Source organism: Centroberyx affinis, unplaced genomic scaffold (assembly GCF_046629955.1).
Source record: "Centroberyx affinis isolate AG114_WGS23_722 - 3 ecotype Tasmania unplaced genomic scaffold, CSIRO-AGI_Caff_v1 ptg001130l_1, whole genome shotgun sequence".
Taxonomy (NCBI): Eukaryota; Metazoa; Chordata; class Actinopteri; order Beryciformes; family Berycidae; genus Centroberyx; species Centroberyx affinis.
Window position 1 is genome coordinate 120362 of NW_027279669.1, and position 25650 is coordinate 146011.

Consider the following 25650-nt stretch of genomic DNA (forward strand, 5'->3'; position numbering starts at 1 on the left):
ATTAGCATTTAACAAGGCACGTGCCTATTGTTGAGTGGAAGCTCGGTCAATGGGCAGAGTGTGGGGAAGCTCTTGAGAGCAGAGTCACAGTTCAGTGTGATTAGCATCCTCAACCCCACCAGCACCTGACTATTCTCAAAGGGGAGTTGGCACACTTCAGGAAAGAGCTGTCTCAACCCCCCTCCCTCCTCTGTGAAGACGAAAAATCTGTCATTGCATTTCAACATGCATGTTGTTAATCAGACTGTGGAATCAGAGGCTTTCCCCCATAAATATCTTAGGATCAATTTATGTTTCTATTTGAATGAAATCAGGTTTTAGAGACATTACATATATTATAATGTTTGTTTGTTGATAATTAATTAATGTAAAGATAATAATAAATCCTCAAAACCAGTCAGTGATCGTCTTTCCCTCCAGATGGTTGGTGATGTCACACACAGAGCCGACACCCATCACTAAAGCTCCATTCAAAGATCTTTTGTAGTGCACTGACCGCAGCACACAGGACTCAGTGTGGGAAACTCTGACCAACTCTGTACTCAGACCAGCTACGAGTCACGAGACAGAAGACACATCTGCTAAATCTGGACACCAGAATGTGTATAATCTTGAGTTTTGGGTGAAATAAATAAAAGAGAAATTTTGACCTAACATCTCCTGATGCAGCAAGGTTGAATTTTTGGACATCGGAGCACATTTTCTACCATAAGCAATGGCCAACAGGCTTGTCTGAAATCTATGCACGAGGCGGACAAACTTAATTTGTGAACATAGGGAGAATGCCACCTGCCTTCATTCACTCTCAAATTTCTTCCTTGTTATAAGTGAGAAATATCCTTACCCATGTTACCCAACTTAATAACATCCATTTGATATCAACACATAAATCAAGGTAAATAGCTTGTTAGTGCAGTTACAATGAGATTAAAATGTTCTGTAAAACTACTACAACTACAATCAAATAGGAGCAATGTTTTTTAAACTGGTATCGCTGATTCATATTGTTCCAACTCAACAGAAAGAAATCAGAGGAATGGTTTGACACAGATCAGCAGGTTTCGATTCAGAGACCCAGATTTTGACCTCTGTCTCTTCAGGGTCAAAGTCTGGATCAACTGTCCCACAGCGGCTCTGTGAGTGAGTTTTCCCTGGTTTCCCACACTCTGTCCATTCACTGCTTTCATTGGAGAAACAATAGAAGTGTGTATTATTACACATCACATCTGGACCTCAAATTTATCATAAAACATTTTATACCCAAACACCTGGAATCAGTAATTGTACCAAAATCACGAGTCAGCAAAGTGATGTAACTGAAATTCAATCAGAGACACAATGAAACCTTTTTCACTTGCTTTAGTGACCCAAGACGACTCATTGGGAAATAATATTAAGATGGAGTCAATGTATATTCATTATAACCCAAAGTACAATGATATGAAATTCCTATACATTGAAATCTAGAAGTATGTACTAAAGTTTTGATATTCTACTGTAAAACTGTGATGGAGATCTTTACTGCTGAAGGGAGAAAAATTCAAAGGACACCAAGATTGCAATTGATGTTTGTTTATTCCAACACACACAGTGCAACACAACAGGTACAAATGCCTTAAGTGAAGGCAGATAGAGGTGATGACACATCACAACAAAACCTTGGAGACTCTCCAAGACACATTGTACTCAAACAGAGTAGAGGATATTGAACAGCTGTCTTTATAAAAGACACATGGATATTAGGAGTAAACATTACTCCTTGTTCCATAATGCATTGTTCAAAATGAACATAATATATTTGAACTGATAACAACAAGAAAGACAAAATTGTGATCTTAAAACAGATCAGGCATTGCTAATCACAAAGTGATGAGAGCAGGTTAATGTTCTCTAATGTACAATTCAAAATGAACAAATAATAATTTGCACTTAATAACAAAGGCAGTGGAGAATAAATTGACCTTAAAACAGATCTGGTTTTATGAATCACAAAGTGATGAGAGCAGGTTAATTAATGGCCAGTTAGGTCAACAATGCTCACAGAGCAAGAAGATGTACATTGTCATAACAATGGCAGTGTCACTAAAATGTGACAGTATCAAGTTAAGTATAGCCTTTAAAAAAAGGATAAAAAGAAATGTTGATCCTTAAAACAGATCAGTCTTGAATAATCACAGAGATTAAAAGGATGAGGTCAAGCCATTATGGCAAAATGTCCATACAATGGACAATGAAAACTTTCTATGAAATTGATCACTAATAATCAAGAGGAAAAATATGTCATGATAGTGTATAACTCCACCACATAACATATCAGAAAATTACACAAAATAGTAACAGCTGGTTCATCTCACATGAGACTTGATTCATGCAACATGCATGACAAGATGTTCTCTTTCTTAACATGAAAGATATTGTTGCTAAGTTTCATCATTTCCTTAGGAAATGACATTTTGCAAATCAAGAAAGTTTGAAAGTCAAACAAAAGAAGTCAAAAGGCCTTCTGTTCATACAGAGGAACAAGTGTTTGAATTTTGAACAATTCAGTGCTTGTAATCTTTGACCAATATGGTCATTTCAGTTTGTGTGGTGTGAGCTCCAGTCTGCAGGTCTCTACCACGGCCTCCAGAGGGCGCTGTGGACTGGACCCTTCTCTTTGCTGTTGACTGGACTCTTCTCGTTGCTGTGGACTGGACCCTTCTCTTTGCTGTGGACTGGACTCTTGTCTTTGCTGATGCTGGTCTGGACTGGGTAGCTCAGAAGAGACAAGCCAGCCTCTCTCAAGTTCTGATCAGAGGAAGACTGCAGGTTGTGGAAGTGGTTCAGCAGTCTTCTCTGGGACTGTGTCTTCACCTCCTCCTTGGACAGGAAGTGCTCCACCTCTTGGACACACCTGGAGTAGCCCTGATTGACAGCTGCTGAGTCCACAGGTTGGTGCTGCTGCTGTCGTGTCAGGAAGCAAACTGTCATCTCCAGGATGTCTGCTTTCTCCAGCTTGGAGTCAGGCTGCTGTTTGAGGAACTCTGGACCCAGGAGAGACTTGAGCTGCTCAATGCTGCTGTTGATTCGCTCTCTGCGTAACTTCTCCACCAGAGGCTTTCTGAGCTGCAGAAAGAAGAAGAAAGTCATGAATAAACTTATTCTGGAGAATAACATGAAGATGAATCAGTAGGAACATGAATGATGTTGAAGTGTCCATGATCTTGAGCCTTCAATTTACCTTGTGTGTCAGAATCAGCTGCTCCTGAGAATTGGTCATTGCTGAAGTGATTGTAGGAGCCATGGCTGGATCTCTGTGCTGTAGAGGTTTCTGTAGAGAGAATCTGATCTCTGCTGGCTTCATCCCTCCTATTTATAGTCCCAAATCTCCATATGAATGTGTGGGTCTTGGTCTGGTTGGACTTTCTCACAGTCTCAGCCAATCAGATAGCTTGGTAAGACAATGAGGCATGGGGAGCTGCAGCATGCTTAATGCTCTTATTGCTGGGGGACAATGGTTAGATCTCAGGGGAACAGATGGAGGACTGGGGGTGATGGAGAGAGACTTTGTGTGAATCTGGGAAAGTGGTGACCCTGCAGAGAGAGCAGATCTGCTGCCTCATGTTGGGATCAATGACTTTGACTGAGCACACGCTCATCATCCCATCACACACGTGTGCAACTGAAATACAGTGGATGTATTATGGTATAACATACTGTACGATTTGATGATGAGTGAAAACTAGTAAATGGAAATAGATTGCAATGTAATGTCTGAGTGTGAGCCTTGATATTGATCCAAAACCAAGTAACCCAGTAGTATTTTCTCCATTATTTATTCATAATTCAATTAGATGAATGGTTATAATTTTATTTTAGAAACACACAATGACCTTTTAGAGAAGTGCAGTGCACATTTTGAAATTAAGTGCCTCAAGGTATTAGAATGGAATATGTATATGTATGTATATATATATATTTTATATACTGTATACTCAGCAAACATCTTGTTGTCCAGATGTAGCAGATGTGTCCTGGTAGTCAGTGTGAGTAGAAAGTTTATCTTAATTTCACACACTGAGTCCTGTGTGATGCTTTGAATGGAGCTTTAGTGATGTCACTAACCATCTGGAGGGAAAGAGCACAATTGGTGATATGGAGGTTTATAATTCAAACAAGATGATAACAATAATTTGGTGTCTCTTTTGTGAACTTTATTTAATCAGGTTCAGAAATGATGAATATACAGTCAGTATCATGCTGTGTAACACCAAAAACATAAATCCCGAACGTTCTTGGATACAAAATTCCAGCACTATCCATGAGCAAGGTTTTTTTTTTTTTAAGACAGCTGCTGCCTGACGTGTGCCAACTCCCCTTGGAGAATAGTCAGATGCTGGTGGGGTCGAGGATGCGAATCACACTGAAGTGTGACTCTGCTGTCCAGAGCTTTCCCACACTCTGCCCGTTGACAGAAAGTTTGGCGTGTGCCTTGTTAAATGCTAATTTTATTCCACTCAAGTAGTGTGAATTCATTTTTCCAGGTTCATCGTCATTGAGGTTTTGTTTTTGGAAAAAGATCAAAAGTGAACATTGTTAGTAAATGATGCAGAGAATGAGTATTCATTCAAAAATAAACAACTTGGGATAACACAATAAGTTTTCAGCATTATTAATTCACACTCAAATATCATCAGTATGTAATCTTAGATAAAATAGGAAATTTAATACATCCGTTTGAGTAATGCAGTTAAATTAATTAAAGTTATTGCTCAGTACTATTGTTCATGTAATACATGTCTGGGGATGAGAGGATTGTCCTTAATGAAAATATTCTTCAAGATGGGAGTAGACAGAAATTTTCAAAATAGAGGATCAATGTCAGTCTCCCACATGTGTGATGGGATGATGAGCGTGTGCTCAGTCAAAGTCATTGATCCCAACATGAGGCAGCAGATCTGCTCTCTCTGCAGGGTCACCACTTTCCCAGATTCACACAAAGTCTCTCTCCATCACCCCCAGTCCTCCACCTGTTCCCCTGAGATCTAACCATTGTCCCCCAGAGCATTCAGCGTGTTGCATCCCTTATTGTCTTACCAAGCTCTCTGATTGGCTGAGACTGTGAGAAAGTCCAACCAGACCAAGACCCACACATTCATATGGAGATTTGGGACTATAAATAGGAGGGATGAAGCCAGCAGAGATCAGATTCTCTCTACAGAAACCTCTACAGCACAGAGATCCAGCCATGGCTCCTACAATCACTTCAGCAATGACCAATTCTCAGGAGCAGCTGACTCTGACACACAAGGTAAATTGAAGGCTCAAGATCATGGACACTTCAACATCATTCATGTTCCTACTGATTCATCTTCATGTTATTTTCCAGAATAAGTTTATTAATGACTTTTTTCTTCTTTCTGCAGCTCAGAAAGCCTCTGGTGGAAAAGTTACGCAGAGAGCGAATCAACAGCAGCATTGAGCAGCTCAAGTCTCTCCTGGGTCCAGAGTTCCTCAAACAGCAGCCTGACTCCAAGCTGGAGAAAGCAGACATCCTGGAGATGACAGTTTGCTTCCTGACACGACAGCAGCAGCACCAACCTGTGGACTCAGCAGCTGTCAATCAGGGCTACTCCAGGTGTGTCCAAGAGGTGGAGCACTTCCTGTCCAAGGAGGAGGTGAAGACACAGTCCCAGAGAAGACTGCTGAACCACTTCCACAACCTGCAGTCTTCCTCTGATCAGAACCTGAGAGAGGCTGGCTTGTCTCTTCTGAGCTGCCCAGTCCAGACCAGCATCAGCAACGAGAAGAGTCCAGTCCACAGCAAAGAGCAGAGTCCAGTCCACAGCGCCCTCTGGAGGCCGTGGTAGAGACCTGCAGACTGGAGCTCACACCACACAAACTGAAATGACCATATTGGTCAAAGATTACAAGAACTGAATTGTTCAAAATTCAAACACTTGTTCCTCTGTATGAACAGAAGGCCTTTTGACTTCTTTTGTTTGACTTTCAAACTTTCTTGATTTGCAAAATGTCATTTCCTAAGGAAATGATGAAACTTAGCAACAATATCTTTCATGTTAAGAAAGAGAGCATCTTGTCATGCATGTTGCATGAATCAAGTCTCATGTGAGATGAACCAGCTGTTACTAGTTTGTGTAATTTTCTGATATGTTATGTGGTGGAGTTATACACTATCATGACATGTTTTACCTCTTGATTATTAGTGATCAATTTCATAGAAAGTTTTCATTGTCCATTGTATGGACATTTTGCCATAATGGCTTGACCTCATACTTTTAATCTCTGTGATTATTCAAGACTGATCTGTTGTAAGATCAACATTTCTTTTTATCCTTTTGTTTAAAGGCTATACTTAACTTGATACTGTCAGATTTTAGTGACACTGCCATTGTTATGACAATGTACATCTTGCTCTGTGAGCATTGTTGACCTAACTGGCCATTAATTAACCTGCTCTCATCACTTTGTGATTCGTAAAACCAACTCTGTTTTAAGGTCAATTTATTCTCCACTGCCTTTGTTATTAAGTGCAAATTATTATTTGTTCATTTTGAATTGTACATTAGAGAACATTAACCTGCTCTCATCACTTTGTGATTAGCAATGCCTGATCTGTTTTAAGATCAAAATTTTGTCTTTCTTGTTGTTATCAAGTCAAAGATATTATGTTCATTTTGAACAATGCATTATGGAACAAGGAGTAATGTTTACTCCTAATATCCATGTGTCTTTTATAAAGACAGCTGTTCAATATCCTCTACTCTGTTTGAGTACAATGTGTCTTGGAGAGTCTCCAAGGTTTTGTTGTGATGTGTCATCACCTCTATCTGCCTTCACTTAAGGCATTTGTACCTGTTGTGTTGCACTGTTTGTGTTGGAATAAACAAACATCATTTGCAATCTTGGTGTCCTTTGAATTTTTCTCCCTTCAGCAGTAAAGGTTTCCATCACAGTTTTACAGTAGAATATCAAAACTTTAGTACATACTTATATATCCACATGGTATGCCTTTACATTTTGTCTATAACTAAAATATGTTTCATTCTAGATTTCAATGTATAGGAATTTCATATCATTGTACTTTGGGTTATAATGAATATACATTGACTCCATGTTAATATTATTTTCCAATGAGTCGTCTTGGATCACTAAAGCAAGTGAAAATGGTTTCTTTGTGTCTCTTATTAAGTTTCAGTTACATCACTATGCTGACTCGTGATTTTGGTACGATTACTGATTCCAGGTGTTTGGGTATAAAAAGTTTAATGATAAATTTGAGGTCCAGATGTGATGTGTAATAATACACACTTCTATTGTTTCTCCAGTGAAAGTAGTGAATGGACAGAGTGTGGGAAACCAGGGAAAACTCACTCACAGAGCCGCTGTGGGACAATAGATCCAGACCTCGACCCTGAAGAGACAGAGGTCAAAATCTGGGTCTCTGAATCGAAACCTGCTGATCTGTTTCAAACCATTCCTCTGATTTCTTTCTGTTAAGTTGGAACAATATGAATCAGCGATACCAGTTTAAAAAACATTGCTCCTATTTGATTGTAGTTGTAGTAGTTTTACAGAACATTTTAATCTCATTGTAACTGCACTAACAAGCTATTTACCTTGATTTATGTGTTAAAATCAAATGGATGCTGATCAAAGAGGATTATTATTATAGTAAGTTGGGTAACATGGGTAAGGATATTTCTCATTCAAAAGAAGGAAGAAATTTGAGAGTGAATGAAGGCAGGTGGCATTCTCCCTGTGTTCACAAATTAAGTTTGTCCGCCTCGTGCATAGATTTCAGACAAGCCTGTTGGCCATTGCTTATGGTAGAAAATGTGCTCCAATGTCCAAAAATTCAACCTTGCTGCATCAGGAGATGTTAGGTCAAAATTTCTCTTTCATTTATTTTACCCAAAACTCAAGATTATACACATTCTGGTGTCCAGATTTAGCAGATGTGTCTTCTGTCTCGTGACTCGTAGCTGGTCTGAGTACAGAGTTGGTCAGAGTTTCCCACACTGAGTCCTGTGTGCTGCGGTCAGTGCACTACAAAAGATCTTTGAATGGAGCTTTAGTGATGGGTGTCGGCTCTGTGTGTGACATCACCAACCATCTGGAGGGAAAGACGATCACTGACTGGTTTTGAGGATTTATTATTATCTTTACATGAATGAATTATCAACAAACAAACATTATAATATATGTAATGTTATGAATTTACCTTATTGTCTCTAAAACCTGATTTCATTCAAATAGAAACATAAATTGAAACTAAGATATTTAAGGGGGAAAGCCTCTGATTCCACAATCTGATTAACAACATGCATGTTGAAATGCAATGACAGATTTTTCGTCTTCACAGAGGAGGGAGGGGGGTTGAGACAGCTCTTTCCTGAAGTGTGCCAACTCCCCTTGGAGAATAGTCAGGTGCTGGTGGGGTTGAGGATGCTAATCACACTGAACTGTGACTCTGCTCTCCAGAGCTTTCCCACACTCTGCCCATTGACCGAGCTTCCACTCAACAATAGGCACGTGCCTTGTTAAATGCTAATTCATCTGCATGCAAGCGGCATAATGGATGCAAGAAAGTAAAAAAATAATTGTAAATCACCAGATTAAAATTCAAATGCAGCAATGAAGGGTGACACACACTAAACATATTCAAATTCTACTACTCCATTTTTGAAGATGAAAGATCAATACACAATTATTTTTGATACTGTAAGTAACATCTGTAAGTAGCAACTGTAAGTAAATTCATATAAGTAATCTGTACTATATCCAATACTTCCCACTCATAAACGCTACTTAAGGAATGCTGAGCTGCCAGTTGCATAATTTGTATGAAACAATAATAGTTTGGATTCTATTTTGAATGTTTATAGATATGTATTCTATTACTATTGCTGCTGCAACGATCCAATTATCCCACGTGGATCATTAAAGTTTAATCCTAGTTTATGTTATTTTGGGGGGGGGAATGGGCGTTTTTTTTTTTTTTTTTTTTTTTTTTTTTTAATTCAGCTGAAATCTGGAAATCTGGAACTCTTTGTCCAGTCAAAAATAATGTTCAAAATTGTATTTGTAGGTATATTTTGTGAGAAAAATTAGAGTGATGATTTGAAATGGATCAATACTTCTCTATATGGAGAGCCCCCTCGTCCTTCTCTTCAGGGTCGAGGTCTGGATCTATTGTCCCACAGCGGCTCTGTGAGTGAGTTTTCCCTGGTTTCCCACACTCTGTCCATTCACTGCTGTCATTAGTGGAACAATAGAAGTGTGTCTTATTACACATCACATTAGGCTACAGAGTGTGACCTCATTGGTCAGGAGGGGAAACAGTAGCCCTATCTTTTGGGGCTCAAACTTATCTTTAACTGTTAACTACCCTAATGGTTAGAATTGTTCAGACAGAATACCTGGGATAAGTTTGAGCAGTTTGATTTCATTTAGATCAAACATAAAAAGAAAACCCGCTGCTGAGAAATATTCACAGGACTAAAGCTTTATTTATGTTTTTTGTTAGAGAGTTTTGCTGAACATGCCTTGTAGCAACTGATGATGTAATACATATCCTGTCAATGTTACAAAAATGTCTCTTTAATTGGGTCGAAAGTGTAATAGAATGTAGCAAATAAGCAAATTACATCACATTATTACATTAACCTGCAACTACTACTTCAGAAGTAGTGTAACATATTTAATTATTGTCATTATTCTCAATGTTATTATTACTTCATTAGTTAATTAAAACCCCCTTATGAAGTCATAATCGTCGGTCAATGAAATAATGTGATGCTATTACATTATTAAGCAATTTAGTACATAAACAAAGTTGATTGAAAACTTTTTGTACAATATCTGAAATTGTTTTGACTGAAAACCAAGGACAAGGATCAACAATTTGATGCAACTGAGACAAAAAAAAAGAAGAAAAAAAATAACTGAGACAGGCTGTAAGGTCTGTTATTTTTTAAAAATCTTTATTTATACAGGAAGGGTTTTGATGATCATGCATACTCTTCCTCAGCACCATCCTGTACCACACATTCAGTCCAGTTACACACATTCACACCTGGGAGCTTCCAGTTCACTGTCTTCCCTGTTGGACTCTGAGCAGCAGCTGGAGGAATTCACTTTCCACACTCAGATTTTCAGAAACTTCTAACCGGTGACCTACCAGTGACAAACCCAAGTCTCTCAGTTCTACACTACATTTCAGAGGCATTAAGTAAACAGATAATCAAATTTAATCTCAGGATATATCACATAAGAGAGAGGGCTTTATTGATGAAGCAGGGACAAGAAAGTTTGCAGATAATATGTGTTTATTCAAACAGACTCAGTGAGTCACAGCAGGTAAAAATGCCTCAAGTGAAGCAAAATAAAGGTGATGACACATCACAACAGGAACTTGGACATTTCTCCAAGACACAATGCACTCAAACAGAGCAGAGGAACAACTGTCTTTGTAAAAGACACATTAAAATTAACAATATTTGAGTAAACATTACTCACTGTTCTCTAATACATTATTCAAAATGAACATAATCATTTGCCTCAGTAACAAAGGCAATAGAGAAATAATTGACCTTAAAACAGATCTGGTTTTGCTAATCACAAAGTAATGAGAGCAGGTTAATTGGCAGTTAAGCAATTATGTTCAAAGAAGAACAAAATGTACATTTTCATTATAAAGGAAGTGTCACTAAAATGTGACAGTATCAGGTTAAGTTTAGCCTTCAAACAAAAGGATAAAAAGAAATGTTGATCTTACAACAGATCAGTCTTGAATAATCATAGAGATTAAAAGTATGAGGTCAAGCCGTTATGGGTTCATTGTCCATACAATGGACAATGAAAAATTGATCACTAATAATCAAGAGGTAAAACATGTCAGGATAGTGTATTACTCCACCATATAACATATCATAAAATTCATAAAGTAACTGCTGATTCTTCTTGAAGAAGATTTAATTCATGCAGCATGCATGACAAGATGCTCTCTCTCTAAACATGAAAGATATTGTTGCTAAGTTTCAGCATTTCCTTAGGAAATGACATTTTGCAAATCAAGAAAGATTGAAAATCAAACAAAAGCAGTAAAAAGGCCTTCTGTTCATACAGAAGATCAAGTCCTGAATTTTGAACAATTCAGTTCTTGTAATCTTTGACCAATATGGTCATTTTAGTTTGTGTGGTGTGAGCTCCAGTCTGCAGGTTTCTACCACAGCCTCCAGAGGGCGCTGTGGACTGGACTCTTGTCTTTGCTGTGGACTGGACTCTTGTCTTTGCTGATGCTGGTCTGGACTGGGCAGCTCAGAAGAGACAAGCCAACCTCTCTCAGGTTCTGATCAGAGGAAGACTGCAGGTTGTGGAAGTGGTTCACCAGTCTTCTCTGGGACTGTGTCTTCACCTCCTCCTTGGACAGGAAGTGCTCCACCTCTTGGACACACCTGGAGTAGCCCTGATCGACAGCTGCTGAGTCCACAGGTTGGTGCTGCTGCTGTCGTGTCAGGAAGCAAACTGTCATCTCCAGGATGTCTGCTTTCTCCAGCTTGGAGTCAGGCTGCTGTTTGAGGAACTCTGGACCCAGGAGAGACTTGAGCTGCTCAATGCTGCTGTTGATTCGCTCTCTGCGTAACTTTTCCACCAGAGGCTTTCTGAGCTGCAGAAAGAAGAAGAAAGTCATTAATAAACTTATTCTGGAAAATAACATGAAGATGAATCAGTAGGAACATGAATGATGTTGAAGTGTCCATGATCTTGAGCCTTCAATTTACCTTGTGTGTCAGACTCAGCTGCTCCTGGTCATTGCTGAAGTGATTGTAGGAGCCATGGCTGGATCTCTGTGCTCTAGAGGTTCCTGTAGAGAGAATCTGATCTCTGCTGGCTTCGTCCCTCCTATTTATAGTCCCACATCTCCATATGAATGTGTGGGTCTTGGTCTGGTTGGACTTTCTCACAGTCTTTAGCCAATCAGAGAGCCAGACAAGAGAATGAGGCATGTGGAGCTGCATCATGCTGAATGCTCTTATTGCTGGAGGACAATGGTTAGATCTCAGGGGAACAGATGGAGGACTGGGGGTGATGGAGACTCACAGAGCTCTGTGTGAATCTGGGAAAGTGGTGACCCTGCAGAGAGAGCAGATCTGCTGCCTCATGTTGGGATCAATGACTTTGACTGAGCACACGCTCATCATCCCATCACACACGTGTGCAACTCAAATAAAGTGGATCTCTTATGGTATAACATACTGATTTATTTGATGAGTGAAAACTAGTAAATGGAAATAGATTGTGATGTAATGTTTTAGCCTTGATATTGATCCAAAACCAAGTAACCCAGTAATATTTTCTCCATTATTTATTCATAATTCAATTAGATGCATGGTTATAATTTTATTTTAAAAATAGGCCTACACAATGACCTTTTAGAGAAGTGTAGTGCACATTTTGGAGTTAAGTGCCTCAAGGTATTAGAATGGAATATATATGTATATATATATATATTTTATATGCTGGATACTTAGCAAACATCTTGTTGTCCAGATGTAGCAGATGTGTCCTGGTAGTCAGTGTGAGTAGAAAGTTGATCTTACTTTCCCACACTGAGTCCTGTGTGATGCTTTGAATGGAGCTTTAGTGATGTCACTAACCATCTGGAGGGAAAGAGCACAATTGGTGATATGGAGGTTTATAATTCAAACAAGATGATAACAATAATTTGGTGTCTCTTTTGTGAACTGTATTTAATCAAATTCAGAAATGATTAACATACAGTCAGTATCATGCTGTGTAACACCAAAAACATAAATCCCGAGCCTTCTTGGATAAAAATTCCAGCACTATCCATGAGCAAGGTTTTTTTTTTTTTTTAAGACAGCTGCTGCCTGACGTGTGCCAACTCCCCTTGGAGAATAGTCAGATGCTGGTGGGGTCGAGGATGCGGATCACACTGAAGTGTGACTCTGCTGTCCAGAGCTTTCCCACACTCTGCCCATTGACAGAAAGTTTGGCGTGTGCCTTGTTAAATGCTAATTTTATTCCACTCAAGTAGTGTGCATTCATTTTTCCAGGATCAACGTCATTGAGGTTTTGTTTTTGGAAAAAGATCAAAAGTGAACATTGTTTGTAATTGATGCAGAGAATGAGTATTCATTCAAAAATAAACAACTTGGATAACACAATATGTTTTCAGCATAATTAATTCACACTCAAATATCATCAGTATGTAATCTTAGAGAAAATAGGAAATTTAATACATCCGTTTGAGTAATGCAGTTAAATTAATTAAAGTTATTGTTCAGTACTATTGTTCATGTAATACATGTCTGGGGATGAGAAGATTGTCCTTAATGAAAATATTCTTCAAGATGGGAGTAGACAGACATTTTCAAAATACAGGATCAATGTCAGTCTCCCACGTGTGTGATGGAATGATGAGCGTGTGCTAAGTCAAAGTCATTGATCCCAACATGAGGCAACAGATCTGCTCTCTCTGCAGGGTCACCACTTTCCCAGATTCACACAAAGTCTCTCTCCATCACCCCCAGTCCTCCACCTGTTCCCCTGAGATCTAACCATTGTCCCCCAGAGCATTCAGCGTGTTGCATCCCTTATTGTCTTACCAAGCTCTCTGATTGGCTTAGACTGTGAGAAAGTCCAACCAGACCAAGACCCACACATTCAAATGGAGATTTGGGACTATAAATAGGAGGGATGAAGCCAGCAGAGATCAGATTCTCTCTACAGAAACCTCTACAGCACAGAGATCCAGCCATGGCTCCTACAATCACTTCAGCAATGACCAATTCTCAGGAGCAGCTGACTCTGACACACAAGGTAAATTGAAGGCTCAAGATCATGGACACTTCAACATCATTCATGTTCCTACTGATTCATCTTCATGTTATTTTCCAGAATAAGTTTATTAATGACTTTCTTCTTCCTTCTGCAGCTCAAAAAGCCTCTGGTGGAAAAGTTACGCAGAGAGCGAATCAACAGCAGCATTGAGCAGCTCAAGTCTCTCCTGGGTCCAGAGTTCCTCAAACAGCAGCCTGACTCCAAGCTGGAGAAAGCAGACATCCTGGAGATGACAGTTTGCTTCCTGACACGACAGCAGCAGCACCAACCTGTGGACTCAGCAGCTGTCAATCAGGGCTACTCCTGGTGTGTCCAAGAGGTGGAGCACTTTCTGTCCAAGGAGGAGGTGAAGACACAGTCCCAGAGAAGATTGCTGAACCACTTCCACAACCTGCAGTCTTCCTCTGATCAGAACCTGAGAGAGGCTGGCTTGTCTCTTCTGAGCTACCCAGTCCAGACCAGCATCAGCAAAGAGAAGAGTCCAGTCCCCAGCAAAGAGAAGAGTCCAGTCCACGGCGCCCTCTGGAGGCCGTGGTAGAAACCTGCAGACTGGAGCTCACACCACTCAAACTCAAATGACCATATTGGTCAAAGATTACAAGAACTGAATTGTTCAAAATTCAGGACTTGATCTTCTGTATGAACAGAAGGCCTTTTTACTGCTTTTGTTTGATTTTCAATCTTTCTTGATTTGCAAAATGTCATTTCCTAAGGAAATGCTGAAACTTAGCAACAATATCTTTCATGTTAAGAAAGAGAGCATCTTGTCATGCATGTTGCATGAATCAAGTCTCATGTGAGATGAATCAGCTGTTACTAGTTTGTGTAATTTTCTGATATGTTATGTGGTGGAGTTATACACTATCATGACATGTTTTACCTCTTGATTATTAGTGATCAATTTCATAGAAAGTTTTCATAGTCCATTGTATGGACATTTTGCCATAATGGCTTGACCTCATACTTTTAATCTCTATGATTATTCAAGACTGATCTGTTGTAAGATCAACATTTCTTTTTATCCTTTTGTTTAAAGGCTATACTTAACTTGATACAGTCACATTTTAGTGACACTGCCATTGTTATGACAATGTGCATCTTCTTGCTCTGTGAGCATTGTTGACCTAACTGGCCATTAACCTGCTCTCATCACTTTGTGATTCGTAAAACCAGATCTGTTTTAAGGTCAGTTTATTCTCCATTGCCTTTGTTATTAAGTGCAAATTATTATTTGTTAATTTTGAATTGTACATTAGAGAACATTAACCTGCTCTCATCACTTTGTGATTAGCAATGCCTGATCTGTTTTAAGATCAAAATTTTGTCTTTCTTGTTGTTATCAAGTCAAAGATATTATGTTCATTTTGAACAATGCATTATGGAACAAGGAGTAATGTTTACTCCTAATATCCATGTGTCTTTTATAAAGACAGCTGTTCAATATCCTCTACTCTGTTTGAGTACAATGTGTCTTGGAGAGTCTCCAAGGTTTTGTTGTGATGTGTCATCACCTCTATCTGCCTTCACTTAAGGCATTTGTACCTGTTGTGTTGCACTGTTTGTGTTGGAATAAACAAACATCAATTGCAATCTTGGTGTCCTTTGAATTTTTCTCCCTTCAGCAGTAAAGGTTTCCATCACAGTTTTACAGTAGAATATCAAAACTTTAGTACATACTTATATATCCACATGGTATGCCTTTAAATTTTGTCTATAACTAAAATATGTTTCATTCTAGATTTCAATGTATAGGAATTTCATATCATTGTACTTTGGGTTATAATGAATATACATTGACTCCATGTTAATATTATTTTCCAATGAGTCGTCTTGGGTCACTAAAGCAAGTGAAAAAGGTTTCATTGTGTCTCTGATTAAATTTCAGTTACATCACTTTGCTGACTCGTGATTTTGGTACGATTACTGATTCCAGGTGTTTGGGTATAAAAAGTTTAATGATAAATTTGAGGTCCAGATGTGATGTGTAATAATACACACTTCTATTGTTTTTCCAGTGAAAGTAGTGAATGGACAGGGTGTGGGAAACCAGGGAAAACTCACTCACAGAGCCGCTGTGGGACAATAGATCCAGACTTTGACCCTGAAGAGACAGAGGTCAAAATCTGGGTCTCTGAATCGAAACCTGCTGATCTGTTTCAAACCATTCCTCTGATTTCTTTCTGTTGAGTTGCAACAATATGAATCAGTGATATCAGTTTAAAAAACATTGCTCCTATTTGATTGTAGTTGTAGTTTTACAGAACATTTTAATCTCATTGTAACTGCACTAACAAGCTATTTACCTTGATTTATGTGTTGATATCAAATGGATGCTGATCAAAGCGGATTATTATCATAATAAGTTGGGTAACATGGGTAAGGATATTTCTCACTTATAACAAGGAAGAAATTTGAGAGTGAATGAATGCAGGTGGCATTCTCCCTATGTTCACAAATTAAGTTTGTCCGCCTCGTGCATAGATTTCAGACAAGCCTGTTGGCCATTGCTTATGGTAGAAAATGTGCTCCAATGTCCAAAAATTCAACCTTGCTGCATCAGGACATGTTAGGTCAAAATTTCTCTTTTATTTATTTTACCCAAAACTCAAGATTATACACATTCTGGTGTCCAGATTTAGCAGATGTGTCTTCTGTCTCGTGACTCGTAGCTGGTCTGAGTACAGAGTTGGTCAGAGTTTCCCACACTGAGTCCTGTGTGCTGCGGTCAGTGCACTACAAAAGATCTTTGAATGGAGCTTTAGTGATGGGTATCGGCTCTGTGTGTGACATCACCAACCATCTGGAGGGAAAGACAATCACTGACTGGTTTTGAGGATTTATTATTATCTTTACATGAATGAATTATCAACAAACAAACATTATAATATATGTAATGTTATGAATTTACCTTATTGTCTCTAAAACCTGATTTCATTCAAATAGAAACATAAATTTAAACTAAGATATTTAAGGGGGAAAGCCTCTGATTCCACAATCTGATTAACAACATGCATGTTGAAATGCAATGACAGATTTTTCGTCTTCACAGAGGAGGGAGGGGGGTTGAGACAGCTCTTTCCTGAAGTGTGCCAACTCCCCTTGGAGAATAGTCAGGTGCTGGTGGGGTTGAGGATGCTAATCACACTGAACTGTGACTCTGCTCTCCAGAGCTTTCCCACACTCTGCCCATTGACCGAGCTTCCACTCAACAATAGGCACGTGCCTTGTTAAATGCTAATTCATCTGCATGCAAGCGGCTCCAAATAATCCTCCCATAGTAAACATTTGAATGTTGTTTACTAACAAACAAAATATAAGTGTTGGTACATAATGGATGCAAGAAAGTAAAAAAATAATTGTAAATCAACAGATTAAAATTCAAATGCAGCAATGAAGGGTGACACACACTAAACATATTCAAATTCTACTACTCTATTTTTGAAGGTGAAAGATCAATACACAATTATTTTTGATACTGTAAGTAACATCTGTAAGTAGCAACTGTAAGTAAATTCATATAAGTAATCTGTACTATATCCAATACTTCCCACTCATAAACGCTACTTAAGGAATGCTGAGCTGCCAGTTGCATAATTTGTATGAAACAATAATAGTTTGGATTCTATTTTGAATGTTTATAGATATGTATTCTATTACTATTGCTGCTGCAACGATCCAATTATCCCACGTGGATCATTAAAGTTTAATCCTAGTTTATGTTATTTTGGGGGGGGAAATGGGCGTTTTTTTTTTTTTTTTGTTTTGTTTTTTTTAATTCAGCTGAAATCTGGAAATCTGGAACTCTTTGTCCAGTCAAAAATAATGTTCAAAATTGTATTTGTAGGTATATTTTGTGAGAAAAATTAGAGTGATGATTTGAAATGGATCAATACTTCTCTATATGGAGAGCCCCCTCGTCCTTCTCTTCAGGGTCGAGGTCTGGATCTATTGTCCCACAGCGGCTCTGTGAGTGAGTTTTCCCTGGTTTCCCACACTCTGTCCATTCACTGCTGTCATTAGTGGAACAATAGAAGTGTGTCTTATTACACATCACATTAGGCTACAGAGTGTGACCTCATTGGTCAGGAGGGGAAACAGTAGCCCTATCTTTTGGGGCTCAAACTTATCTTTAACTGTTAACTACCCTAATGGTTAGAATTGTTCAGACAGAATACCTGGGATAAGTTTGAGCAGTTTGATTTCATTTAGATCAAACATAAAAAGAAAACCCGCTGCTGAGAAATATTCACAGGACTAAAGCTTTATTTATGTTTTTTGTTAGAGAGTTTTGCTGAACATGCCTTGTAGCAACTGATGATGTAATATATATCCTGTCAATGTAACAAAAATGTCTCTTTAATTGGGTCGAAAGTGTAATAAAATGTAGCAAATAAGCAAATTACATCACATTATTACATTAACCTGCAACTACTACTTCAGAAGTAGTGTAACATATTTAATTATTGTCATTATTCTCAATGTTATTATTACTTCATTAGTTAATTAAAACCCCCTTATGAAGTCATAATCGTCGGTCAATGAAATAATGTGATGCTATTACATTATTAAGCAATTTAGTACATAAACAAAGTTGATTGATAACTTCAAACTTTTTGTACAATATCTGAAATTGTTTTGACTGAAAACCAAGGACAAGGATCAACAATTTGATGCAACTGAGACAAAAAAAAAAAAGAAAAAAAATAACTGAGACAGGCTGTAAGGTCTGTTATTTTTTTAAAATCTTTATTTATACAGGAAGGGTTTTGATGATCATGCATACTCTTCCTCAGCACCATCCTGTTCCACACATTCAGTCCAGTTACACACATTCACACCTGGGAGCTTCCAGTTCACTGTCTTCCCTGTTGGACTCTGAGCAGCAGCTGGAGGAATTCACTTTCCACACTCAGATTTTCAGAAACTTCTAACCGGTGACCTACCAGTGACAAACCCAAGTCTCTCAGTTCTACACTACATTTCAGAGGCATTAAGTAAACAGATAATCAAATTTAATCTCAGGATATATCACATAAGAGAGAGGGCTTTATTGATGAAGCAGGGACAAGAAAGTTTGCAGATAATGTGTGTTTATTCAAACAGACTCAGTGAGTCACAGCAGGTAAAAATGCCTCAAGTGAAGCAAAATAAAGGTGATGACACATCACAACAGGAACTTGGACAATTCTCCAAGACACAATGCACTCAAACAGAGTAGAGGAACAACTGTCTTTGTAAAAGCCATAAAATTAACAATATTTGAGTAAACATTACTCACTGTTCTCTAATACATTATTCAAAATGAACATAATCATTTGCCTCAGTAACAAAGGCAATAGAGAAATAATTGACCTTAAAACAGATCTGGTTTTGCTAATCACAAAGTGATGAGAGCAGGTTAATGGGCAGTTAAGCAATTATGTTCAAAGAAGAACAAAATGTACATTGTCATTATAAAGGAAGTGTCACTAAAATGTGACAGTATCAGGTTAAGTTTAGCCTTCAAACAAAAGGATAAAAAGAAATGTTGATCTTACAACAGATCAGTCATGAATAATCACAGAGATTAAAAGTATGAGTTCAAGCCGTTATGGCAAAATGTCCATACAATGGACAATGAAAATTTTCTATGAAATTGATCACCAATAATCAAGAGGTAAAACATGTCATGATAGTGTATTACACCACCATATAACATATCATAAAATTACAAAAAGTAGTAACTTCTTGAAGAAGAATTAGTTTATGTAACATGCATGACAAGATGCTCTCTTTCTAAACATGAAAGATATTGTTAAGTTTCATCATTTCCTTAGGAAACGACATTTTGCAAATCAAGAAAGATTGAAAATCAAACAAAAGTGGTCAAAAGGCCTTCTGTACATACAGAAGATCAAGTCTTTTGAACTATTCAGTTCTTGTAATCTTTGACCAATATGGTCTTCTCAGTTTGTGTGGCATGAGCTCCAGTCTGCAGGTTTCTACCACAGCCTCCAGAGGGTGCTGTGGACTGGACTCTTCTCTTTGCTGATGCTGGTCTGGACTGGGCAGCTCAGAAGAGACAAGCCAGCCTCTCTCAGGTTCTGATCAGAGGAAGACTGCAGGTTGTGGAAGTGGTTCAGCAGTCTTCTCTGGGACTGTGTCTTCACCTCCTCCTTGGACAGGAAGTGCTCCACCTCTTTGACACACCTGGAGTAGCCCTGATTGACAGCTGCTGAGTCCACGGGTTGGTGCTGCTGCTGTCGTGTCAGGAAGCAAACTGTCATCTCCAGGATGTCTGCTTTCTCCAGCTTGGAGTCAGGCTGCTGTTTGAGGAACTCTGGACCCAGGAGAGACTTGAGCTGCTCAATGCTGCTGTTGATTCGCTCTCTGCGTAACTTCTCCACCAGAGGCTTTCTGAGCTGCAGAAGGAAGAAGAAAGTCATTAATAAACTTATTCTAGAGTATAACATGAAGATGAATCAGTAAGATTTTGAATGATGTTGAAGTGTCCATGATCTTGAGCCTTCAATTTACCTTGTGTGTCAGAGTCAGCTGCTCCTGAGAATTGGTCATTGCTGAAGTGATTGTAGGAGCCATGGCTGGATCTCTGTGCTGTAGAGGTTTCTGTAGAGAGAATCTGATCTCTGCTGGCTTCATCCCTCCTATTTATAGTCCCAAATCTCCATATGAATGTGTGGGTCTTGGTCTGGTTGGACTTTCTCACAGTTTGTAGCCAATCAGAGAGCTTGGTAAGACAATAAGGCATGTGGAGCTACAACACGCTGAATGCTCTTAGTGCTGGGGGACAATGGTTAGATCTCAGGGGAACAGGTGGAGGACTGGGGGTGATGGAGAAAGACTCACAGAGCTCTGTGTGTATCTGGGAAAGTGGTGACCCTGCAGAGAGAGCTGCTGCCTCATGTTGGGATCAATGACTTTGACTGAGCACACGCTCATCATCCCATCACACACGTGGGCGACTGACATTGATCCTGTATTTTGAAAAATTCTTTCTATGCCCCTTCTGAAGATATTTTCATAAAGGACAATATTCTTATCATAGACTTTGATTACATTTCATACCTTTTTGATGAATTTTCGCCATGGCATTCATTTCCAATTTTCAAAACAATGTAAGCAGCCACAATTCAAATACAGTATATACAGGAAAATGACTACATTCACAATATTTATTCAGGAAACACAAATCAATTACATCATAGGATTGCATTTTACTTAGTCTTGAAAATTCCTTAAATAAAACAGAGTGAATGTATATATTTTTAAATGTAGTATATGCAGAATAAAAGCTTCAAAGTAAGTGTCTATGTAATTAGATTAGATGAGATGAAAATTTGGAAGTTATATAATTGTATAATTTACCACAGGCAAGTGGGTAAACAAATTTATTTTCAGTAAAACTTGATTAATTCAATTGAATATAATTAATGTAACTTCCTTGTACTCTGAGGAGATATTGAACCACATGAAGAGATATTGGGGTGAAGCCAGATATGGGGTCCAGATGTAGCAGATGTGTCCTCTGTCTTGAGGCTGGTAGTCGGTGTGAGTAGAGAGTTGATCTCAGTTTCCCACACTGAGTCCTGTGTGCTGCGGTCAATGCACTACAAAAGGTCTTTGAATGGAGCTTTAGTGAAGGCTGTTGGCTGTGTGTTGTAACAGAGACAGAGCGTGACGTCACCCACCATCTGGAGGGAAACAACACCATTGGCTGCTCTGAGGGTTTATAATTAATATTCAAAGAAACATACAAGAAATATGAGGAAAATTAGCCATTATCAAATGTCACAAAAATCACAATGGCAAGTCTTTTATAAACTTCATGAGGATCAGTGTCTGAGATGATGAACAAAGAGTATAAATTATGTTGTGGAACACCAACAATCTACACTCCTAGAATATTTTAATTAAAACTTCAGCATTAAATGTTGGGAGTTGTTGGTGATTTTTTTTTTTTTTTTGGGACAGCTCTTTCCTGAAGTGTGCCAACTCCCTTTGGAGAATAATCAGGTGCTGGTGGGGTTGAGGATGCTAATCACACTGAACTGTGACTCTGCTCTCCAGAGCTTTCCCACACTCTGCCCATTGACTGAGCTTCCACTCAACAATAGGCGCGTGCCTTGTTAAATGCTAATTCATCCCCACACAAGCAGCTCCCAACCTTCCTCCCACAGTGAAGAACATTTGAAAGTTGTTTAGAAACAAACACAGACGTAGTGTTTGCAAACAAGGGATTGCAAACAAGTGGAAAATTCATATAGAATTTAACTAATTACATTTTGCGCAAAAAATTCTCATAATTCCTAATAATTGGTTGGAAATAAAATAAAAAGATAGACATGTAAGTGCCTTTGTAATGGGTGTCCTGTACAACATAATATTCATGTTCTGCTTAACTGTTTTTAATGATCATGTGGTAATAATTTAGACAAAATGGGTGATTTTAGTCTTAGATCAATATGGAAGTAGATTCTGAGTCCCATCCTCCAAAGATATTAGATATAGCATTCAAACGTTTGGGTTGCAGAATTATTTATTTACTTATTTGTCTGAAAATATAGCCTAATCATAAAAAATTGTAGAGATGATTTGAAATGTATCAGTCATTCCCTGTATAGAGACCCCACCAACCGCCCACTCCCCCTTCTCCCTCCTGTTCAGGGTTGAGGTCTGGATCTATTGTCCCATGGGGGCTCTGTGAGTGAGTTTTCCCTGGTTTCCCACACTCTGTCCATTCACTGCTTTCATTAGAGGAACAATAGAAGTGTGTCTTATTACACATCACATTAGGCTACGGAGCGTGACTGTCATTATTCAAAAGGGGAAACAGTAGCCTTAAACTCTAGGGATCAAAGTTAACATTAAACTTTTTAAAGCCCAACACCTGGAACCTGGACTCAAACCAACGTGATCAACAATTGGATGCTTGTTAGATCAAAGACCCAAAGAAAACTTTACCTTAAACACACTATAGCCTTAAGGGCTTGTTGTTTGGTCAGCACACACTTTTCTTAAGTAACACCTTGCTTTGTGTTCATATTAACACATTCACATCTGGGTGCAGTACAACTACAGTCTTCTCCTATTGGCCACTGAGCAGCTCCAGCATTACTCATTAAGTTTAGGGACACAGCTTTTACTGGCCCAGTTAGTCAAACTAGTGGCCTGCAAACTGCATACTAGGGGCATACAGTATAGATATCGAGTTTCCTGTCACTAAAGTTGATTTCAGGATCTACATGTAAATGTGCTAACAATCTGTGCTGATAAGAATTCAAAGTACAAGAAAGATTGCAGTTGAAATTTGTTTATTTTAACAGACTCAATGAGTCATGTCAGGTATGAATATTTCAACTGAAGGCAAAAAGAGGTGATGACACATCACAACAGGAACTTGGACACTTCTCCAAGAAACATTGTACTCAAAAAGAGTAGAGGATTAAACACCTGGCATAAAAGACAGATGATGTTGTTTAACATAAAAAATCTTTTACATTAAAAGAATACATTTCTTTGCACTGCAATAAACATTTTGTTCAAATCTGCATTAATATTCAAAATGAAATCTTAAAGCAGATAAGTTGACAGTTGATAATCACACAGTACTAATATCATTCTACCTAATGTGGGTTAATACTCCTCACAGAGGAACAGTAATACAGTCAGTCTACATAGTAAAGAAAATAACCTGACAGGAGGTACACAAAATCCTTAAGGATAATAAAATCACTGCAAACAGTGTTACTTATCAAGCAAACCAAATCAAAGTTTTCAGTAAGTATACAAAGACAGGAAATGATCTTAAAACAGATCAGCTCTGGACAATCACAGAGATTAAAGGTAACAGGTGCCAATTAAGGGAAAAAATCCCAGAATTAAACTGCTCCATTCAATTCCATTCCATCACCAACGGAATGGACATAAAATGTGATCTTAAAGTCTTAAATAATCCAAGAGATTAAGGTCAAGTAGTCAATATTGCCCTATATGAGCAAAATATCTTCACAGCATTAAATAAAACCTTCTGATCATAGTGATCATTAATAGTAACCAAGTAATAAACATTATTCATACAACACACTTCATCATTTTCATGGAAAATGTAGATTCACTCTTCCATCAAGGAAGTGTGAATCTCAAAATATTACTTTCTGTTCATACAGAACTTTTCTTTCATTTTTAGATCATATTGTCCCTGGACAACAAAATTGGACCAATATGGTCAACAGTGTCCCCAGTCTGCAAGTCTCTACCACGGCCTCCAGAGGGCGCTGTGGACTGGACCCTTCTCTTTGCTGTGGACTGGACTCTTGTCTTTGCTGATGCTGGTCTGGACTGGGCAGCTCAGAAGAGACAAGCCAGCCTCTCTCAGGTTCTGTTCAGAGGAAGACTGCAGGTTGTGGAACTGGTTCAGCAGTCTTCTCTGGGACTGTGTCTTCACCTCCTCCTTGGACAGGAAGTGCTCCACCTCTTGGACACACCTGGAGTAGCCCTGATTGACAGCTGCTGAGTCCACAGGTTGGTGCTGCTGCTGTCGTGTCAGGAAGCAAACTGTCATCTCCAGGATGTCTGCTTTCTCCAGCTTGGAGTCAGGCTGCTGTTTGAGGAACTCTGGACCCAGGAGAGACTTGAGCTGCTCAATGCTGCTGTTGATTCGCTCTCTGCGTAACTTCTCCACCAGAGGCTTTCTGAGCTGCAGAAAGAAGAAGAAAGTCATGAATAAACTTATTCTGGAGAATAACAAGACTGTGAATAAGTAAGATAAGATTTTGAATGATGTTGAAGTGTCCATGATTTTGAGCCTTCAATTTACCTTGTGTGTCAGAGTCAGCTGCTCCTGAGAATTGGTCATTGCTGAAGTGATTGTAGGAGCCATGGCTGGATCTCTGTGCTGTAGAGGTTTCTGTAGAGAGAATCTGATCTCTGCTGGCTTCATCCCTCCTATTTATAGTCCCAAATCTCCATATGAATGTGTGGGTCTTGGTCTGGTTGGACTTTCTCACAGTCTGTAGCCAATCAGAGAGCCAGACAGGAGAATGAGGCATGTGGAGCTGCCACACGCTGAATGCTCTTATTGCTGGGGGACAATGGTTAGATCTCAGGGGAACAGGTGGAGGACTGGGGGTGATGGAGAGAGACTCACAGAGCTCTGTGTGAATCTGGGAAAGTGGTGACCCTGTAAGGAGATCAGATCTGCCCCCTGATGTTGCGATCAATGATTTTAAGATTATATGAAAGGATATGAACAGAGTGCAATACAAGTTCTCATACTCACATGGAACTCTCTGTGGCTTATAATAGTTGCATAATCATCCTAGTGGTGGTTAAGAAAGTCGTCATTCTTACAACTCACCCTTTTTTTCCACCAAAACCTTAAGCCATAAATGAATTTCTGTTTGTGAAATGATCATTCATACTCAAACATATTTTCCTTACATTACTATGTATTTTATATATAAAAAGAACCTATTTTTTCATGCTTAAATGAAAAATACCATGCAAATATTAATTCATAAATCCATATGATTAAGATATTAGATGCCTATAAGAGTATTTCAAGGTGTAGCAACAGGTAACAGGTATTAATGTAAATAGATCTGAATGTATGAAGTATGGTTTTCCTCCTGTCTGTCTATCTGTCTGCCTGTTTGTCTATGTGCCTGTCTGTCTGGGGAGCTCAGGTTTCACAACTTAAACTATGTGTGAGGTGGCATTAGTTGCCAAATTAGTTGCTGCACCTACTCATGATATATTTGGCATAAATGATATTGATTTCAA

At 38.7% G+C, this 25650-nt stretch overlaps 5 protein-coding genes and 1 pseudogene across 7 annotated transcripts; 2 read left to right on the forward strand and 4 right to left on the reverse strand.

Annotated features, from left to right (window-relative positions):
• Nucleotides 1-2613: 2613 nt before the first annotated feature.
• On the reverse strand, nt 2614-3343 carry LOC139647920 (transcription factor HES-5-like). 3 transcript variants are annotated; one of them, XM_071523928.1, is made up of 3 exons: nt 3221-3343; nt 2768-3105; nt 2614-2671 (listed from the first exon to the last, which is right to left on the reverse strand). In XM_071523928.1, the coding sequence occupies exons 1-3, from the start codon at nt 3341-3343 to the stop codon at nt 2614-2616; spliced, it is 519 nt and encodes a 172-aa protein (XP_071380029.1). The 3 variants fall into 3 exon arrangements, with proteins under 3 accessions (XP_071380029.1, XP_071380028.1, XP_071380027.1); XM_071523927.1 differs by having other exon boundaries at nt 2614-2683; XM_071523926.1 differs by having other exon boundaries at nt 2614-2649; nt 2716-3105.
• A 1824-nt stretch (nt 3344-5167) lies between these two features.
• Nucleotides 5168-5849, forward strand: LOC139647919 (transcription factor HES-5-like). Its single transcript, XM_071523925.1, has 2 exons — nt 5168-5290; nt 5406-5849. Exons 1-2 carry the CDS (start codon nt 5168-5170, stop codon nt 5847-5849), a joined length of 567 nt encoding a protein of 188 aa, XP_071380026.1.
• Nucleotides 5850-11227: 5378 nt separating this feature from the next.
• On the reverse strand, nt 11228-11842 carry LOC139647922 (transcription factor HES-5-like; annotated as a pseudogene).
• Nucleotides 11843-13725: 1883 nt separating this feature from the next.
• LOC139647921 (transcription factor HES-5-like) lies at nt 13726-14407 on the forward strand. The gene is made up of 2 exons (XM_071523929.1): nt 13726-13848; nt 13964-14407. Exons 1-2 carry the CDS (start codon nt 13726-13728, stop codon nt 14405-14407), a joined length of 567 nt encoding a protein of 188 aa, XP_071380030.1.
• A 5443-nt stretch (nt 14408-19850) lies between these two features.
• Nucleotides 19851-20508, reverse strand: LOC139647934 (transcription factor HES-5-like). Its single transcript, XM_071523946.1, has 2 exons — nt 20386-20508; nt 19851-20270 (listed from the first exon to the last, which is right to left on the reverse strand). Exons 1-2 carry the CDS (start codon nt 20506-20508, stop codon nt 19851-19853), a joined length of 543 nt encoding a protein of 180 aa, XP_071380047.1.
• A 3613-nt stretch (nt 20509-24121) lies between these two features.
• On the reverse strand, nt 24122-24808 carry LOC139647936 (transcription factor HES-5-like). Its single transcript, XM_071523948.1, has 2 exons — nt 24686-24808; nt 24122-24565 (listed from the first exon to the last, which is right to left on the reverse strand). Exons 1-2 carry the CDS (start codon nt 24806-24808, stop codon nt 24122-24124), a joined length of 567 nt encoding a protein of 188 aa, XP_071380049.1.
• Nucleotides 24809-25650: the final 842 nt, after the last annotated feature.

What these genes read in the sequence shown, in the direction of transcription:
- LOC139647920 (XM_071523926.1), bottom strand. Translation starts at nt 3,343, where the DNA reads ATGAAGCCAGCAGAGATCAGATTCTCTCTACAGAAACCTCTACAGCAC. An exon ending in AGCTGATTCTGACACACAAG is followed by an intron (nt 3,106 to 3,220) that starts GTAAATTGAAGG and finishes TTCTTTCTGCAG; the next exon opens with CTCAGAAAGCCTCTGGTGGA. An exon ending in TCAGCAAAGACAAGAGTCCA is followed by an intron (nt 2,650 to 2,715) that starts GTCCACAGCAAA and finishes AGCAAAGAGAAG; the next exon opens with GGTCCAGTCCACAGCGCCCT.
- LOC139647919 (XM_071523925.1), top strand. Translation starts at nt 5,168, where the DNA reads ATGAAGCCAGCAGAGATCAGATTCTCTCTACAGAAACCTCTACAGCAC. An exon ending in AGCTGACTCTGACACACAAG is followed by an intron (nt 5,291 to 5,405) that starts GTAAATTGAAGG and finishes TTCTTTCTGCAG; the next exon opens with CTCAGAAAGCCTCTGGTGGA.
- LOC139647921 (XM_071523929.1), top strand. Translation starts at nt 13,726, where the DNA reads ATGAAGCCAGCAGAGATCAGATTCTCTCTACAGAAACCTCTACAGCAC. An exon ending in AGCTGACTCTGACACACAAG is followed by an intron (nt 13,849 to 13,963) that starts GTAAATTGAAGG and finishes TTCCTTCTGCAG; the next exon opens with CTCAAAAAGCCTCTGGTGGA.
- LOC139647934 (XM_071523946.1), bottom strand. Translation starts at nt 20,508, where the DNA reads ATGAAGCCAGCAGAGATCAGATTCTCTCTACAGAAACCTCTACAGCAC. An exon ending in AGCTGACTCTGACACACAAG is followed by an intron (nt 20,271 to 20,385) that starts GTAAATTGAAGG and finishes TTCCTTCTGCAG; the next exon opens with CTCAGAAAGCCTCTGGTGGA.
- LOC139647936 (XM_071523948.1), bottom strand. Translation starts at nt 24,808, where the DNA reads ATGAAGCCAGCAGAGATCAGATTCTCTCTACAGAAACCTCTACAGCAC. An exon ending in AGCTGACTCTGACACACAAG is followed by an intron (nt 24,566 to 24,685) that starts GTAAATTGAAGG and finishes TTCTTTCTGCAG; the next exon opens with CTCAGAAAGCCTCTGGTGGA.